The 17,971-nt window shown below is 38.9% G+C and overlaps 1 protein-coding gene across 2 annotated transcripts in view; it reads left to right on the plus strand.

Moving 5' to 3' along the window:
* Nucleotides 1–12,713, plus strand: part of foxo1a (forkhead box O1 a) — a 90,277-nt gene extending 77,564 nt beyond the window's left edge. Inside the window, exons 2-4 of one of the 2 annotated variants that reach the window (XM_056473918.1) lie at nt 7,415–7,606; nt 9,961–11,171; nt 12,426–12,713. In XM_056473918.1, the coding sequence (XP_056329893.1) occupies nt 7,415–7,606; nt 9,961–11,171; nt 12,426–12,429 (1,407 nt within the window). In that variant the 3' untranslated portion in view covers nt 12,430–12,713. Of the gene's footprint in view, nt 1–7,414; nt 7,607–9,960; nt 11,176–12,425 lie in introns of those variants that run through there. The other variant, XM_056473919.1, reaches the window with a different exon arrangement.
* The last annotated feature ends 5,258 nt before the right edge of the window (nt 12,714–17,971 follow it).

Raw genomic sequence — 17,971 nt, forward strand, 5'->3', positions numbered from 1 at the left:
CTGGATGAATCAAGACTCTCACAGCTCTGGTTTGTCATCGTTTTTAGGGAACGTCAGAGATGGAGCTGTTTAGATAGTTCACCGCTAGTGCACGAAAACACTCAACTGTAGCTTTAATCATATTTTTGGGCAAAAAGCAGATTTTGCTACACTCTTGCACCAGTTTTTTTCCACACATTTCTAAACATATTAGTTTTAATCACTAGTTTTTAATAACTGATTTCTTTCATCTTAGCCATGATGACATAATATTTGACGTTTTTCAAGATAGTAGTTTGTAGATCCTTATTTTATGTATTTATTTATACATATTTTCGCATCAAATATAATGTCTGATGAAAGTCAGTGCCATTATTTCATTGCTTCATTTAATTACGTTTTATTAAAATAAAACAATTAAGACTTTCTCCAGAAGAAAAAATATTATAGGAAATACTGCAAAAAATTCCTTGCTCTGTTAAACATCATGTGTTATATTTGCTCCGCTTTCCCCCACGGTCCAAAGACATGCGCTATAGGTGAAGTGGGTAAGCTATATTGTCCATGGTGTATGTCCTGGTCTTCCAGGTTGGGGGTTGAGCGTTAGGCTAACGACCCACCTTGTAAAAATTTGATGTTACAAAACACCAACATGGTCCGGCTAAAATATCAACTTGGATATAAATGGCCCTGGGAGTAAGTAAATTGAATTGTATGGTACTTATAACTACAAATGTTTTTATTTATATAGTACTCTTTACTTACGTGTATATCCGGCTCACACTCACAATATAAGGTTTCATATTTGATCTAAAATGCAATTGCCTTCATGTTTTGCTAGAGGATGGATATTCAGTATACATTTTCTGTTACTTTTTGCTGAGATGTTAAACAAAGACCGTGTAAAAAAAAAAACGTTTAATCATCATAACCTTTTCACGGCAATTCGTAACTTTTTGATTTAGTGGCTAATTCGTACGAATTCGTACGATCTAATTCGTACAATATAGTACGATTTGCTCATCCTCCAATGACGGTTTGGTTTAGGGGTGGGGTTAGGTGCCACGCCCCCTTTTTAAAATCTTACAATTTCGTACGACTGAACTCGTACGAATTCGTACGAATTAGCCACTAAACTGTCAAAACGTAAAATACTTACGTTTTCTCATGAGATCAGGCTGAAAAAATGACATATATTCATTTTGAAATGCAAGCACTTTGGAGAGTGTCTTCAAAATTATTACTTATTGTAACTGTAAAGTTGATTTCACGGTTGCTGGTTCGAGCCAATTTCTGTGTGGAGTTTGCATGTTCTCCCCGTGTTCGTGTGGGTTTCGGGTGCTCCAGTTTCCCCCTCAGTCCAAACACATGCGCTACAGGTGAATTGGATGGATAAATTGGCGTAGTGTATGAGTGTGTGTGTAAATGCAAGAGTGTATGGGAGTTTCCCAGTACTGGGTTGCAGCTGGAAGGTCATCCGCTGCTTAAAAAAAACATACGCCGGAATAGTTGGCGGTCTAAGCTGAAGGAAAATGAATGAATTAAGTTGACTTCACTTAAATTTCAACTTTTTGCTGAGATGTTTCACAAAGACTACAAAGATCGAAAAAAAATCGTCCAAATCATAACCATAACCTCATAATAATCATAACCTCATCATAACCATTATTTTTTGTGGAATAATGGAAAAAAATGACTTTATTAATGACTTTTTTATATTTACTTCTTCAAAACTGTTCGTTTAATCGTTGTAAGAAGCATTGTCTTATAGTGGACTACAGATTGGTGCAGACGTGGCCTCAGAATTGCCATGTTGTGTCCTGGTATTCCCCAGACTCCCGGGGCTCCCGTTCTCCCAAACCTCTCCCAGTATCCGCCAGCGAATCCTCTTCTAATGTGCTTGTGGTTAGATTTGTCACGCTATACAAGATTTGCCGACTGGCCAAGAGACGTTTCACACGACATGCAGTGTTGTGTTTTAAAGAAGTGACGTCGTATTGTTCTGTTCTGCCATGTGTGGAAAGGACTTCAAAATGCAAGCCAGATGGACAGTGTTATGATTAGTGGAGCGACGTTACTTCAGTTTCGGGCTCTTCTGCTTTTGATTCATGACCTGCGTAGCTCTGAAGTGTTTGCTTCTCTCTGGGGCTGCACGATATTATTGGAACAACTGACATTGCGATATTTTGGACTTTTTGTGATATACAGTTGATGTCAGAATTATTAGCCCCCCTGTATATTTTGGTCCCCAATTTCTGTTCAATGGAGAGAAAATTTTCTAAGCATAATAGTTTTAATAACTAATTTCTAATAACTTCTTTCTTATATCTTCGCCATGAGGACGGTACATAATATTTGACTAGATATTTTTCAAGAAGTATTCAGCTTAAAGTGACATTTAAAGGCTTAAGTAGGTTAATAAGGTAATTAGGCAAGTCATTATAACAATGTTTTGCTCTGTCGACAATTGAAAACAAATATTCCTTAAGGGAGCTAATAATATTGACCTAAAAAAATCAAAAACTGCTTCTATTCTAGCCAAAATAAAACAAATAAGACTTTCTCCAGAAGAAAAAATATTATCGGAAATACTGTGAAAATTTTCTTGCTCTGTTAAACATAATTTGGGAAATATTTGGAAAAAAACATCACAGGAGGGCGAATAATTTTGACTTCAACTATATATTGCAATAGGAATGCAATTTCACCACAGGACTTGAATAGCTCTAAATGAAAAGAAGCCTGTGTTATTTAGAGGTTGTTATTTGTGAATAACATACCTTGGAATGTAGCGACTGATCAATAAAAATGGAATATTATACAATACTGTCTATCCAAGATTATCACATTATCAACTATAATAATGACGACATTGCACATTCTCCGATGTGATTATTGCAGATGCACACATTGCGATGCTGGAACGATATATTATCTCTCTGTCAATGCTGACACTTTTTTATTATCGTTCTGATGATTCCCTGTGTTTATGGCCCATGTGAAGCACACACAGAAAAGGACAAGATTAGTTTCTGATTGGCTGCATTCACACAGTTTCTGGGAGCTCAATGTTTTTTTTATGCATTTTTACTAGTCTTTACCAAATATTAGGTTGATTTGCTTTGAATGTGTGGTGACCCATCCAATAAAAGCACAATGAAACGTTTTAAAGTTACACCATATGACTTGTAAGAAGGTCAAAGCATGTGATAGTTTTAAAAGCAGACAGTTATGATGATGATGATGATGTTCTTTTCAGTGATATATTTCTTAGTTTATGGTCCAAATATTTGTCCCAAAGTGAAATTTCTGCCATGAAACTATGCTTACGCAGACTGATATCTGGATCTACCTAATCTATATTGGTTTCTGTCACCTCGGCAGCCAATGAGCTTGCTCCTCATCAGTTTAAATGCTCAGTGTCATTTTACGCCATTAAGCTGCGGCGTGTTTTCGGAGACCCTCCTCCACCCCAGCTCCACCTGTGTTTAAAAGCAACTAAGGGGGTTACATATATATTATGTTTGCAGCTGCAGCGTGTTATATTTTCAGATGACATGTCTGTGTATATACTGGCAGTAGCAGGTCTCGGTACTTGCTCTGCCATAATAATCAAAGCAGCAGCAGCGTAGCAGATATATTCCACCAAGACCAAATACATCAACATTGCCATATACATATTCATTGCATAATAAATCCTGTTATGACAGAAATGTACTACCTAGAACTTACCTTGACCCATCTATTATCAGGTTCATGGTTCATCCCAAGTCATGTGACATAATTATATTGAGTGTCGAGTGCAGTTTCATAATTTCATATCAGGCACAAGATTATAATTAACAAAGAATTTGTCAAATGTGTAAGTTCATCCGCGTTTATATGCTCATTCATTTTATGAAATACAACAATACAAGTTGCTTTCAGAAATTCAGTCATTGCTCAATTCAATTCAAGTTTATTTGTATAGCGCTTTTCACAATAATTATTATTTAAGGTTATTAGTTACCATAACTTTATTAGTTATTAATAACTTTAACTTATTATTTTATTGTATTTAAGCATTGTGTTTTCTTTTGCTCATTGCAAACAAAGGCTAAATTTGCTAAACTAAATAATGCTAAACTATTGGGATGATGTTCAAATGGGAAAATTATTATTACTGCTTTTGTCTATAAATGACATTTAATCTATCTAGTTCTGTTTCTCTCAGGCTCAAGGATGGCCCCATTGACCAAATCTGCAAACTTAGCCACTATAGGCTTTATAGGCCAGATTTGCCCCCCTCAAAAACGAACTCATGTGTCTCTGCATGTGCTCCACGAAGCCTTTTAGTTCACAAACAACCGCAAAGACCATCTTAAGCTGCCATCACATCCTGTAACTATCCATTAACAACTCTAAATTAGACACAGGAGGCATTAGGCCAGCATTTTAAAAATCCCCCATTTTCCACCTCTCTAGGGAAAATGGTCCTAATGATTGAGATCGCCATGGCAACGTAGGTAATGCGTCTATGCCAGACTCAATGTTTACCTGTGTTCGCCAGACATTATGGGATGTGGACTCGTTGGAGTAATATAAAGTACATACTTTTAGGAGACTAAATTCAGCCTAATGCCACAGCTATTTATTGGCAAAGAGCAGAAAAACAGACATAGAAATGGCTGCTTTTGGCTGGTCATTAAGACAGGTTCCTATTTAAGTCATTCATAGGTTTTTTTTTTGTTTTGATAATTTTTTGTTCTCCTAAAATGGAACATATAAAGAAAACAACAGTATTCGTTAACCTTATATTTGACTGTTTTTTAAACAATCCCCTTTCTTTCATCAAATAAACAGACCGAAGCATAGTTGCATCCCAAATGGCACACTATGCACTTTACGCTCAGCTAAGTAATGTACGAGTTTAGCGTCATACCAAATGAAACACTAACGTTTTTTTAAAATACAGAAATTCAAACTGTCTCCCAGACGACAATTAACGGATGACAAATTAGTGAAATAAATGACCAAACTACCTCATAGTACTTAAGTACAACCACATTCACCTTCAGGAGGCGCCGTAATCGCTCATGTATTTTGCGCACAATTGTAAATAAAGTAATCCAATCTATTAGACAAATAGCTCCACCCCTTTTGCTTTGAGCAAGTCTGCGAATGTTGAGTGTCTGAAGTGTTCAACATTCCACATTTCTTGTTACCAGATGAATAAATGCATAATTTGGGGTTTTAAAGTGCGCTTATTCTTTTTTGAATAAAATGAATATATTGCTGTTAATGAACTACTCAAACTATTGTAGCTATGAAATGGAAACAGCTGTAAAGGAGATTGGTGTTGTGCCAATCGTTGCACAGGCAGAGTTGATAGAGCAAACTTTCAATGAATATCTCAGTGTGAATGAACTACTTATACTATTTGGAACGCACCTTCTATTTTTCCAGTGTTACTATGGAAACAGCTTTAAAGGAGAATGGTGTCAATCATTGCGCACACACGGTAGCTAGAGCAAGCTTTAAATGAATATCTCAGTGTGAATGAACTACTTATACTATTTTAACTATGAAGTGGCGTAGAATAGTGTGATTTGGAACGCACCGTCAATTCTTCCAGTGTTACTATGGAAACAGCTTTAAAGGAGATTGGTTTCGTGCCAATTGTTGCGCAGACGCAGTAGCTCGAGCAAACTTTCAATAAATATCTCAGTGTGAATGAACTACTTATACAATTTTAACTACGAAATGGCGTAGAATAGTGTGATTTGGAACGCACCTTCAATTCTTCCAGTGTTACTATGGAAACAGCTTTAAAGGAGATTGGTGTCAATCGTTGCGCAGGCGCAGTAGCTAGAGCAAACTTTAAATAAATAGCTCATTTTGGTGTTCGTTGCGCGTCGGCATACTATCTTCTGAGGCGCAAGTAATTTGACGCAGCTTCACCTACCGCAGCTAATTCCATTTTTACTTTTGATATTCGGCACCAGTTAATCAGGAAGTGACGATTTTGTTTTCTTTGACTACTTGGATGGAAACGCTGCTTTATTCGCATGTCTTTTATGCGATATTCCAGTTTTGCGCACAAATTTAATTCACATCTTTAGATGGAAACGTAGCTAGTGTGAATGAACTACTTATACTATTTTCACTACGAAATGGTGTAGAATAGTGCGATTTGGAACGCACCTTCTATTCTTCCAGTGTTACCATGGAAACAGCCTTACAGGAGATTGGTGTTGTGCCAATCGTTGCGCAGGCGCAGTAGCTTGAGCAAGCTTTAAATGAATAGCTCATTTTGGATATGCGCATTAAAAATGGTAGATGGAAATGCCAACATGTGCATAAATGTTGAATGTATGTGCATAACTGAGTAGGATGAACTTTTTATTTGATAAGAAAAGATGCGCATAATCTACAATGGAATCTACGTAAACTACACATCTACGCATCTGGATGGAAACATAGCTAGTGTGAATTAACTACTTATACTATTTTAATTACGAAATGGCGTAGAATAGTGTTATTTGGAACGCACCTTCTATTCTTCCAGTGTTACTATGGAAACAGCTTAAAAGAGATTGGTGTCATTGCGCACACACGGTAGCTAGAGCAAGCTTTACATTAATATCTCAATGTGAATGAATGGATGTGCATAGCTGAGTAGGATGAACTTTTTATTTGATAAGAAAAGAAGTAAACTACGCATCTACGCATCTTTGCATGGAAACAAAGCTAGTGTGAATGAACTACTTGTACTATTTGTACTACAAAATGGCGTTAAATAATACATAAGTATGCGATTTAGGACACATCTCGTGTCTTTATTTGAGAGCCGAGCCACTCAAACAAACAGAGCCATGTTTTGGAACAGCACTGTGTTTATACTAAATCAGCTTACAAATGGCTTACTCATAGTTGCGCCTGCACAGACAGGGTACATACCATCGTTAATAGCTTCAAATAAATTATTCACGTTCGTAGGACTTCTATTGGACACCACTTGAAATTATTTACTAGTCAAGGGATAGCGTTTGCCAAAACAGATGCATCATCAGGCTTGGAGGTCTGAACCTGAGGATCGCACTTCAAACAGCAACGTCCATCACCCTCGCTAAAAATAGAGTTCTGTTTTTATGATTCACAGCAAATGTCGGAGGGATTGCGCTGAATGAGAGCAAGTTTGTAAATATTTGCTTGAATGTGTTTATGAGTATGGTTGATATTCTCATTTGAATGACAGACAGTGATGCATGAAGGTAAAGGAAAGTGTGAGTGGATGAAAGCGGAGGTGAAGAGAAAAGAGAGTTTAATCGAAAACAGCTGCTCTGAGGATTTGCACTATGCTGATTTACCGTCAGAGGGGAATTTACGGGAACGAGGCAAACTACGAACATAACACGCATTATTTTTTTCTCCTCTCTCTCTTTCTTTACTACAGAACTCAATCAGACACAACCTGTCCCTGCATAGTAGGTTCATCCGAGTGCAGAATGAGGGAACTGGTAAGAGCTCTTGGTGGATGCTCAACCCTGAGGGAGGGAAAAGCGGAAAGTCTCCTCGACGCCGGGCGGCCTCCATGGACAACAACAGCAAGTTTGCCAAGAGCAGAGGACGAGCGGCGAAGAAAAAGGTACAAGCTGCCTACCAAACTTTGAAGCAGTCACTTTGGCTGCATTTACACTGCATGGTTTAAGTCACCCTATTCCAATCCCCCATGGGGCACAGTTAGAATATGACCCAAGTACGTGTAAGCAGGAAAAAAATCACATGGATTCTGATTTTCAGATCCAGGCCTCGTTCATACACTGTGAAAATGCTGGGTTCCGCACAATCAATTCACACTCATGTAAAAGTACCATTACTTACCCAAAAATATAGCGCAAGTAGTGTAAAAGTATCTGTGGTAAATAAAACTCAAAGTATGAGTAAAAAGTAGCCCTTTTAAAAGTACTCAAGAGTAGTGAGTATCATTACGCTGTGAAAAGCTGATGCGTTTACATGCAATTTGTGCAGGGTTGTGTAAACGTAAAATTCTGTAGTGCATTTAGTGAAGGCCATTTGGCAATTTCAGTCATCATACAGTAAACATCTGCCATCTTCTTATCAGTGACATACAGTCTAAACAGTCTGGGTCATTGTGTGTAAAGATTTTGGACATCTTCTTGGACACTTTAAATACTTCCAGAGGGTTTGTTGCACTTTTAAAGCGCCCATGTCTTGAGGTTGTTCAGTATGGTGCGATATACTTTCTATTGATTGGTGTGTGAAGGATTGATTTGTCTAGTTTAGCCAATCTCCATAGAGAAGGAAAAATAAAGTAGTGACTGCAGGTTGAAGGAAAGTATTGGAGTTTAAGTACAGATACTACACTAAAATGTATTAAAGGGAAAGTTAAAGAACACATTTTTAAAATGACCCAGTAATTTAAAACTACTCATTTGCAGTAATTTGAGGATTTGTAATATGTTACTTTACACCACTGGGACAACATGAAGGAATTAAGTTAACTTTTTTTCTTTTTTACAAATTTTATTGGATTGAACTTAAAAGAATTCCCAAAAAATCTTTTAAATCCTTCAATTTTTTAAATACGTACTTTGAACAAGCAGCAAAACAATTGTTTTTGCGCGTATGTGGAAAGTTTTCCGACATTAATATCTTAAAAGTGAGTAGAAGTCATTGAAAAACGGTATTGAATGACGTCAACTCTGATCATTTCTTTTCGGAACAGAATCCTGCTAGAGTCCCAAACATTTAATCTCATATACAGGGACAAGAAAGCTTTTTTATTGTCATGTAGCACAAGGAGATGCATTTAAACGTGTTAACGAAAGCGAGACTGAGAACAACATCTGTCATGTAAACAATATAAACTAACTGCAAACATCACCTGCCTAAAACACACCAACTGGACATGACAATAAAATGGCTTCTGGTTTAAAAAAGCCGAGATTAAAAGAAGAGAACTTTACTGTCATAAACTATAACATAGCTTGTTAGAATCATGCTTGGCAGCAGTGACAAGCAAGTCTGTATAAAGTAATATAGAAGTATATATATCCTAGAAATAATCCTGCGAAAAGAATGAACACAGGAATGGAGAAAGGAGCACTCTTTTATTATCATCACAGTTGTCAGTCAGTGCCTGCTCTTTTTTCCAAGTCATTGTTTACCATCACATTTTACCATGTGAAGTTTATTCATAAACTAATTTCGAGAGGATCACGTGCTTATGATTGCTTGCAGGCGGCCCCGCATTATTCAATTTATAATTCACCAATCAGACGATTCCTAAGCCACTATAAATACACTAAGCTCCATATCACAGCCATTTTTGTTTTGAAGAATCCCCCCTTCCACCCCTACTCCTCCTCCTTTCCTAGATGGGTGGCATGGTGGTCCAGTGGTTAGCGCTGTTGCCTCACAGCAAGAAAGTCACTGGTTCTAATCCTTACCAAGCCAGCTGACATTTCTGTGCGGAGTTTACACGTTCTCCCCGTGCTCACGTGACTTTCCTCCGGGTTCCCTGATTTCCTCTCACCGTCCAAAAACATGCAGCTTAAGTTAACTGACTAATCCAAATTAGCACCATAGACATGCTCCTAGTAAGTAGTTACCTCTTAAGAGCAATCACTATCTGTTCATTAGCTATAATCAGCAGGGGAGTTCTCCAGATCTACCTGAGCTCAAACTCCCCTCTTGCCTTGCAAATGGGAGGGAGCCCCGGGCTCGAGGATCTTATGAGCTCAGGGATCTCCCGGGACAGCATGCCAAACAAGCTTTATAATCAATCATCAGCTAAGTGTGGACTCTTGAAATGCAGAGTCACGGATATGAATCACTTTTAAAAGACGATGTAAGTGGGTCGTTAACATAGTCAGATACAGTCACACAATTTAGCATCAAGATCTGCAGTGTAAATGCAGCCTTTGACAACCAACACACACAAAACTGATTCATGTTTTTATTTCACTCTTTTAATAGCTGGCTCTTCAGGGTGGGCCCGAGGGTGGTGCAGACAGCCCAGGATCCCAGTACGGCAAGTGGCCTGGAAGTCCGAACTCCCACAGCAATGATGACTTTGACGCCTGGACGGCTTTCCGACCCCGCACCAGCTCCAATGCCAGCACACTAAGCGGTCGTCTCTCACCGTTTATTGATGACGAACTTGGAGACTCTGATGTTCACATGGTCTACCCAGGCCCTGGATCAGGGACTAAAATGACCTCCACCCTACCCAGCCTGTCCGAAATGGCTGGATCTCTAGGCCACAGTGGCTCTGAGAATGTGATGGAGAATCTTCTGGATAACCTCAACTTGCTTTCACCTAAGAACCCATCCACAGGAGGTCCTGGGTCAGGATCCAACCAGTCCTCACCCTCCTCGCTCATGCAGGCCAGTCCAGGTTACTCCCCCTACAGTTCCCCAGGTCTATCGGCGGTCAGCCAGCAGACCCAACAGGACTTTCGCAAGTGTCTCTACGGTCAGGCGGGAATGGGAAGCATGTCCCCTATGTCCATGCAGCCTCTGCCAGAAAGCAAGTCCAGTTTTGGTCCCAGTTCAGGAACTATGGGTCAGTTTAACTGCACAGCAGGACTCCTAAAAGAGTTACTCACATCTGATGGGGAGCCTGGAGACCTCATGCCCTCAGTGGACACTGTTGTATCCCAATCTGCTGGAGGTAGTGGATGTATGTTGCCTCCATACAGCAGTGGGCGAAATGAACTCATGGGCGGTGGACCTACCCACAGTCACACCCTTTCTCACCCACACAATATACACGGACAAGCCCCGCCCACATCTGTGGCACTGAACGGGCGATCTCTGCACCCTCTGACTGCCATTGGTCACAGCAGTGTGGGTGGACGCCTGGGAAGTGGGAAATCTCCAATGCAGATGCAGTATGGAGGCTCAGGTCATCTCGGGGGTGGGCTTCCTCCATACTGCAGCATCAGCAGTAACGGATACGGCCGCGGCCCAGGGATGATGCCCCACCAGCAGCTGCAACACCTGGAGAAGCTGCCGAGCGATCTGGACGGGATGCCAATAGAGCGATTCGAATGCGACGTGGAGTCAATCCTGCATGACACACTCATGGACGGAGAATCTCTGGACTTCAACTTCGACCCCATGAACTCCCAACAGGGGTTCGTGCCTCACAGTGTAAAGACCACCACTCACAGCTGGGTGTCTGGGTAGGGCCATAGTTCTTTTTTTTTACTTAGAGATCAATTTACAACCTAATAATAACCTGAAATCTGTAACTTTTTCAGAATTAGTAGTTGTGTAAGCACTAGGCTTCTGCCGTTATCAGATTTTCATATTGCTATTAATTGCTTTTACAGTTGAAGTCAAAATATTCGCCTTCCTGTGATTTTTTTTTTCTTTCTTTTTCAAATATTTCCCAAATGATGTTTAACAGAGCAAGGAATTTTTTCACAGTATTTCCTATATTTTTTCTTCTGGAGAAAAAGATTCTTATTAGTTTTATTTCAGCTAGGATAAAAGCAGTTTTTAATATTTTCTATAACATTTTAAAGTCAATATTATTAGCCCCCTTAAGCATTTTTTTTTGATTGTCTATAGCAGTGTTTCCCAACCCTGTTCCTGGAGGCACACCAACAGTTCATGTTTTGGATGTCTCCCTCATCTGACCCATTAACTTCAGATTTTGGAGTCTCTTCTAATGTTCTGATGAGTTGTTTCAGGTGTGTTTGATTAGGGAGAGGATGAAAATCTGTACTGTTGGCGTGCCTTCAGGAACAGGGTTGGGAAACTCTGCATTAGAAGAGACTCCAAAACCTGAAGTTAATGGGTCAGATGAGGGAGACATCCAAAACATGTTGGTGTGCCTCCAGGAACAGGGTTGGGAAACACTGGTAGAACAAACCATTGTTATACAATGACTTGCATAAGTCCTTACCTAATTAACCTAGTTAAGCCTTTAAATGTCACTTTAAGCTGACTCAGGGCCGTGCAGAGACCTCTTGAGGGGCATGTGATTGGGAGTGGGAGATCGCGAAGGTTAATTGCGAAGTGAAGAATGGGGGGAGGGTCGTGAAGTGAAGAATGGGGTTGGAGATGTTGGGGGCGGTGATCGCAAAGTGAAGACTGGGGGTCTGGGGGAGGGATGGGGGTTGGGTGAGATTGCGAAGTGAAAACTAAGGTGATAATATATAGTCAAATATTATGTATGTATCATGGCAAAGATAAAAGAAACAAGTTATTAAAATATTATGTTTAGAAATCTTTGTTACGTTAAACAGAAATTAGGGCAAAAATATACAAGGAGGGGGGGTTGGGGGGTAATAATTCTGACTTCAACTGTTTAATTCGACATATGTCTACTAAAGACCCTTTTTTATTTCGTAGAGGTCTTGAATATCTGAATATCTCTCTTGAGCATTCAATCAATGTAATGTTTTTTTTTTTGCTTGTTTATTTTACAGGTAAAAACCCTCATCGCTGAGCGGCACCCAAACCTCTCGCCACCCCTCACCAGGGAACTAAGCCCCTGTAAATTTGCTCACTTTTCTTCAGCAGAGGCGGCTGAGATACCACCTCACACTGCCAAGCACACTGGCTCAATGTGGAGCTAAATTGCAAGGACGGTTTTGTCCACAGACATTGGGATTCACGTTCAAACCAAGTGCCAAACCAGGTGCCTGTGCTCCATAGCCAAATTGACAAGCTTTATTTTGCTGCCTTCAGTGGTCAAATCAGGGCAAAAAGAAAAACCTGAGGCCCTTACATCTGCTGCAACACACATTCATCAATATCCACACCAACTTCTCCGTAATAAATATTAAAGCCGCATTTTCTATTAAGGGCAAACTGTGATAAGGTGTAAACACCAAATCCAATACCAGGCAGCACACCTCGAGTACATTTGATACACCTCAGACAAGTGATACTTAAGGTAATAGCTCTCTTTCATTGTCGTGTTGTCAGTTCGAAAACCCTACCCTGCAATTTTTGTCTAAGGGTAATGCATTCATGCTGTGCTTCATGATTGGCCTTATTGGGAAGAAGAACTGGAAGAGCGGGAATAACTGTACATAGATTTATTTAGAAACAGTCCTGCAGAAATAAGATATTAGGGAAATCGACTAGTTGAACTACGTCGCATGCAGCACATCATAACACTTTCATTTCTGTCTCGTCAGCATATTTGACCGAGCAGAAGTACTACATTTCTAAACCGTATGTTACTATAAATTGGTGTACAGAGAGTTTACACAATGATATCAACAATCAGGGCAACAGATTTAAGGTTGTTTTGTAAATCGGAGAGAAACTGGATTTGACGTTTTTACATTTTTTGGCGGACGTACATGGAAAAAAGAGTTGTTTCTCGTCTGAATTGTATACATATTTCCACGTTTCTTGTAAATACATGAAATATATATTTCAGAAACATATAAAGTAGAGCATTTTAGCGTTTTCTTTTCTTTTCTTTTTGTAATATCACAGTTATTCTTATTGCTGTTTATTACCGGCTTCAGTTTCATCGTTTGTTTGTTATTTATAGGAATAGTTCACCCGATAATGAAAAAAAAGCATATTTTCTTGTGTCATTCCAAACTCATTTATTTATTCTGTGAACAAAAAAAAGATGACTTTTTGAATAATAACACAGCTACTCTTTTTTTAAATGCATAATGATGACAAAGTCTGTCAGTGTTCATATAAACTACAAAATGGCTACCATTGCCAATTGTCAGTAAAAACAAAAACAAACAAAAAACTCAAAATTCTTTACAAAATTAGTGATTTTATGTGTCATGGAGCAAAGAAACTCAGTTTGGAGCGACATTAGGGTGAATAAATGATCCCAGAATTTCTCATTTTTTTGTCTAAACTGTGTATAGCGCATTTTGTACATTTTTTTAGAGTCCTCAAAAGACAAATCCAGCATTTTGTACAACTAAATTCAAAGTTTTGTGAGTCAAAATTCTCCAAAAACTATTGGATTTGCTCTTAAAGTCCACGTGAACTGGAAGTTGCTGAGACTTTTATTTCAGTATGTTGATGTACTTCCAACTGAAATGGAATATTGAGTAGGGGGCGGGGCTTTCTTTTCCATCATGCTCTCATAGAAAATTAACATAAGAATTGGGGGTATGGTTAAGGTTATTAATATACAGTTGTTATGGAAGCTCTTAGGCTGACGTCAGATTGCCACTAGCTCATACTTTGATTAAACTTTTTTTTTTTCAGTGGATTAACTTACACTGATTAATTATTCACTTTTAAGAATAGCAATATGTGCTAACGATTTAGATTTCACATGGACTTTAAGAATTTTTACATGGTCCGGACAACCAGCAAAACCTTTTATAAGTGATTAAAGTAGTTTAGAGCTTCAGCGCTTGGGGACTCCTACACCTTGATCCCAGAATTTCTCATTTTGTTGTCTACGCTGTGTATAGCGCATTTTGTATAAAAATTAAGGTCTTCAGAAGACAAATCCAGCATTTTATACAAATTAATTTAAAGTTTTGTGACCCATATACAATGTTAGTTTTAAAAACAGTCAAATTTTTCCAAAAACTATTGGATTTGCTCTTAAAGTCCACGTGAACTGGAAGTTGCTGAGACTTTTATTTCAGTATGTTGATGTACTTCCAACTGAAATGGAATATTGAGTAGGGGGCGGGGCTTTCTTTTCCATCACGCTCTCATAGAAAATTAACATAAGAATTGGGGGCATGGTTAAGGTTATTAATATACAGTTGTTATGGAAGCTCTTAGGTTGACGTCAGATTGCCACTAGCTCATACTTTGATTCATACTTTTTTTCATTGGATTAACTTACACTGATTAATTATTCACTTTAAGAATAACAATATAAGCTAACAATTTAGATTTCACATGGACTTTAAGAATTTTTACATGGTCCGGACAACCAGCAAAACCTTTTAAAAGTAGTTTAGAGCTTCAGCGCTTGGGGACTACACCTTCACCACCACATCGAATCTGTTGCTGTAGAGAAGCTACGGTTCTCTGCCTTTAAGAAAGTGTAGAGACCGTTTTTGACTTAACGTTATTTATATGGCTGAAGGAGAAGTGGTGCGATTGTATCATGTGATGGTGTATCATTTACACTTGTATTGTACATCTCTCTAAGATTGCAGGCACTGTGATGTATACGTTTGTGGTGATTTTCCAAGTCTGTGCTGCCTCAACCTTCATGTTCATTTCTCATTCCCTTTACCAGAAAAAATCCACAGTTTGGACTTCTTGCACTACCAGGTGTTTAAAATGGTCAGAACTGCGAGCAAATGCAAGGGTGAAACAAGAATTGACTTCTTGAGTAGTGTTTTAAAGCAAATGCTGAAAACTTTTTAATGCTTTGCATAAATTAGCATATGTTAAGTTCTTATTATTGGCCTTTTTATTTAAATATCGAACGCTTGATGTTGTAAGATGTGTTAATTGAGGACGCTAACACTGTTTTCTAACCTGACGGAATGTGATGACAATCCGCAACTAACTCGCATTTTGGTTTCTATTGCTGTGGCTTCGTGCTGTTTAGCCCGTTGTTAAATCCCATTGGTCCAAAATCCCACTCTGCATACTTTAGATGAAATATGATTGGCTGTGCCATAATTTTCACACACAAATTTCTCATGCAACGAAAGCTATCTAGAGTGCTGTTGGTTGAAAACACCATTCATTTTCTCCATAGATAAATCGATTTTTAGCAATAATTGATAGACGTTTAAAGATCTGTTTACATTAAGCCCCGTTCTGACTACACAATTTTTATTGTTGGTTACGATAGTCACCAACGATAGTGTCAGACTATGTGATTTTGTCTGAATATAATCTTCTCGTGAGTAACAAATATGCCAGAGTACACTTTTCTTCGCGATCAGTCATCGCATGAAGTCTACGATCTTACGATAAACTACAAATGTCTCTGTAATTGTCTATCCAGTGTTTCCCAGAGAAGTTCTTTGCGTTTGTGTTTTCTGAATGAAAACAGTAGACACGTTTATTCATTATGCGACTTCTCAGCAACGGCTGTAAACAAAGCAACTCTGGATGCGCGAACTGATAGTGTAGCTGGGTACCTTCAAAGATACGTTTATATAAAAGTTCCCACAGCAAACTGAGAACGTCACAAAATTCTCGTCCATTTGATGTCCACCTAGTCTTCTCTCTTTCATTGTGCCATTTTAAAAGCTGTGTACGGAAGAGATTCCTATTGGTCAACGTCACAAACATGGTACTGGGAGTTGTGCACTATGATGCACTAAACGAGAAGAACCGACTGAATCCTGCATCCTGAGGCCTGTTTGTTATTTACGAACACCCTACGTCAAGCAAATCATGCCAAAATCAGGGTGTGGGGGGTGGGGGGGATAGGGGGATCATGTAATCTGAACTGGGCTACTTCCACAGAACTGGGTCACTGAAAACTACATTACCCATGATGCTGTTCGGAAAATTCCACCAATCAGAAATCTGCAGTGAAAAAAGTGTGGCAAAAAAGATCTTTAGCTCCACCCACTCCCATGAAGCACTATGAATAATGTAATCGAGTCCGTTTCAGTATGCATACAATAGGGGTGGGAATTTTTTGGGACTTCATGATCTGATTTCCATTTTGAGAGTCACGATCCAATTTCAAAATGATCCTTGACCTAATCTTTTTTAGCATTTACAACGCTATCTCACAGCAATTCATAACTTTTTGATTTAGTGGCTAATTCGTTTGAATTCAGTACAATTTAGTACGATTTGCTCCTCCCCCAATGAAGGTTAGGTTTAGGGGTGGGGTTTGCTGCCACTCCTCCTTTTAAAATTGTACATTTTTGTACAACAGAACGAATTAGCGAGGGCGACGCGGTGGCGCAGTAGGTAGTGCTGTCGCCTCACAGCAAGAAAGTCGCTTGTACTGTCGCATGAGATTCCCGCTAAATCTATATATATAGATAAATATATTCATAGATAAATATATAAAACATTAATGCACATCAGTAACACGCCAGTAACTTATGTAATGCATGTTCCTGTAAGAAAATAATCAAACCCTTGGGAACAAGTGTGGTCGGAACCAAAGTTCACAGGTCTGTGTTCTCTGAACTCCTCTCAAGCGGTGGATTTCTACATTCCATTTGCTTGCCGCCGAACCGCGTCCTAGCTCATTACCATAAAGTTAACTTGATTTCAACTCTCCTCTACACTCACACCGGCGAAGAAGGGCCGCGCTGCTCCTCGCCGCTCATCGCCGCCGGCTCTCATTGAAAATGAATGACTTCCGGCTACTTTGACGCTCTCGCCGCTTTCGGTGTGAACGTACGGTTTTTGATAGACACGCGCGCGTCTACTTTAGTGAACAGAACCTGCATAGGCTGTGAGGAACAGATAATAAAGTTGTAAACAGTTTGTGGCACAGAGTGATCGTTTGAGAGCCTCGCGGAAAGTATGAACAGCACTCAGCAGTGAAAATGATTTAAATGATCATATCGCATTTTAGAGTTACGATTACGACAAGAATCTGATCTGTTTTTCTTTCATAGCGAACACACAAATGTTTACAGTGTCAGTATAACTACTCCAGCCTATATAATGTTGATTTTACAAGTGAATTAAATGGTTTAATTCAATTCAATTCAATTCAATTCACCTTTACTTGTATAGCGCTTTTACAATGTAGATTGTGTCAAAGCAGCTTCACATAAAGGGTCATAGTAAATAGTAAATAGGAACAGTGTAGTTCAGTTTGTAGTGTTTAAGTTCAGTTCAGTTGAGCTCAGTTCAGTGTGGTTTAATAATCACTACTGAGAGTCCAAACACTGAAGAGCAAATCCAACGATGCGCAGCTCTATAGATCCCGAACCATGCAAGCCAGTGGCGACAGCGGAGAGGGAAAAAAATTAGAATAGAATTATTTATAGAAACCAGTAGACCTACACATAATATTAATATTGTTGTTTTACCATATGTTTGAGAAAAAAGAATAATAATTGCTGACTCATATTAA

Source organism: Danio aesculapii, chromosome 15 (genome assembly GCF_903798145.1).
Source record: "Danio aesculapii chromosome 15, fDanAes4.1, whole genome shotgun sequence".
Lineage (NCBI taxonomy): Eukaryota > Metazoa > Chordata > Actinopteri > Cypriniformes > Danionidae > Danio > Danio aesculapii.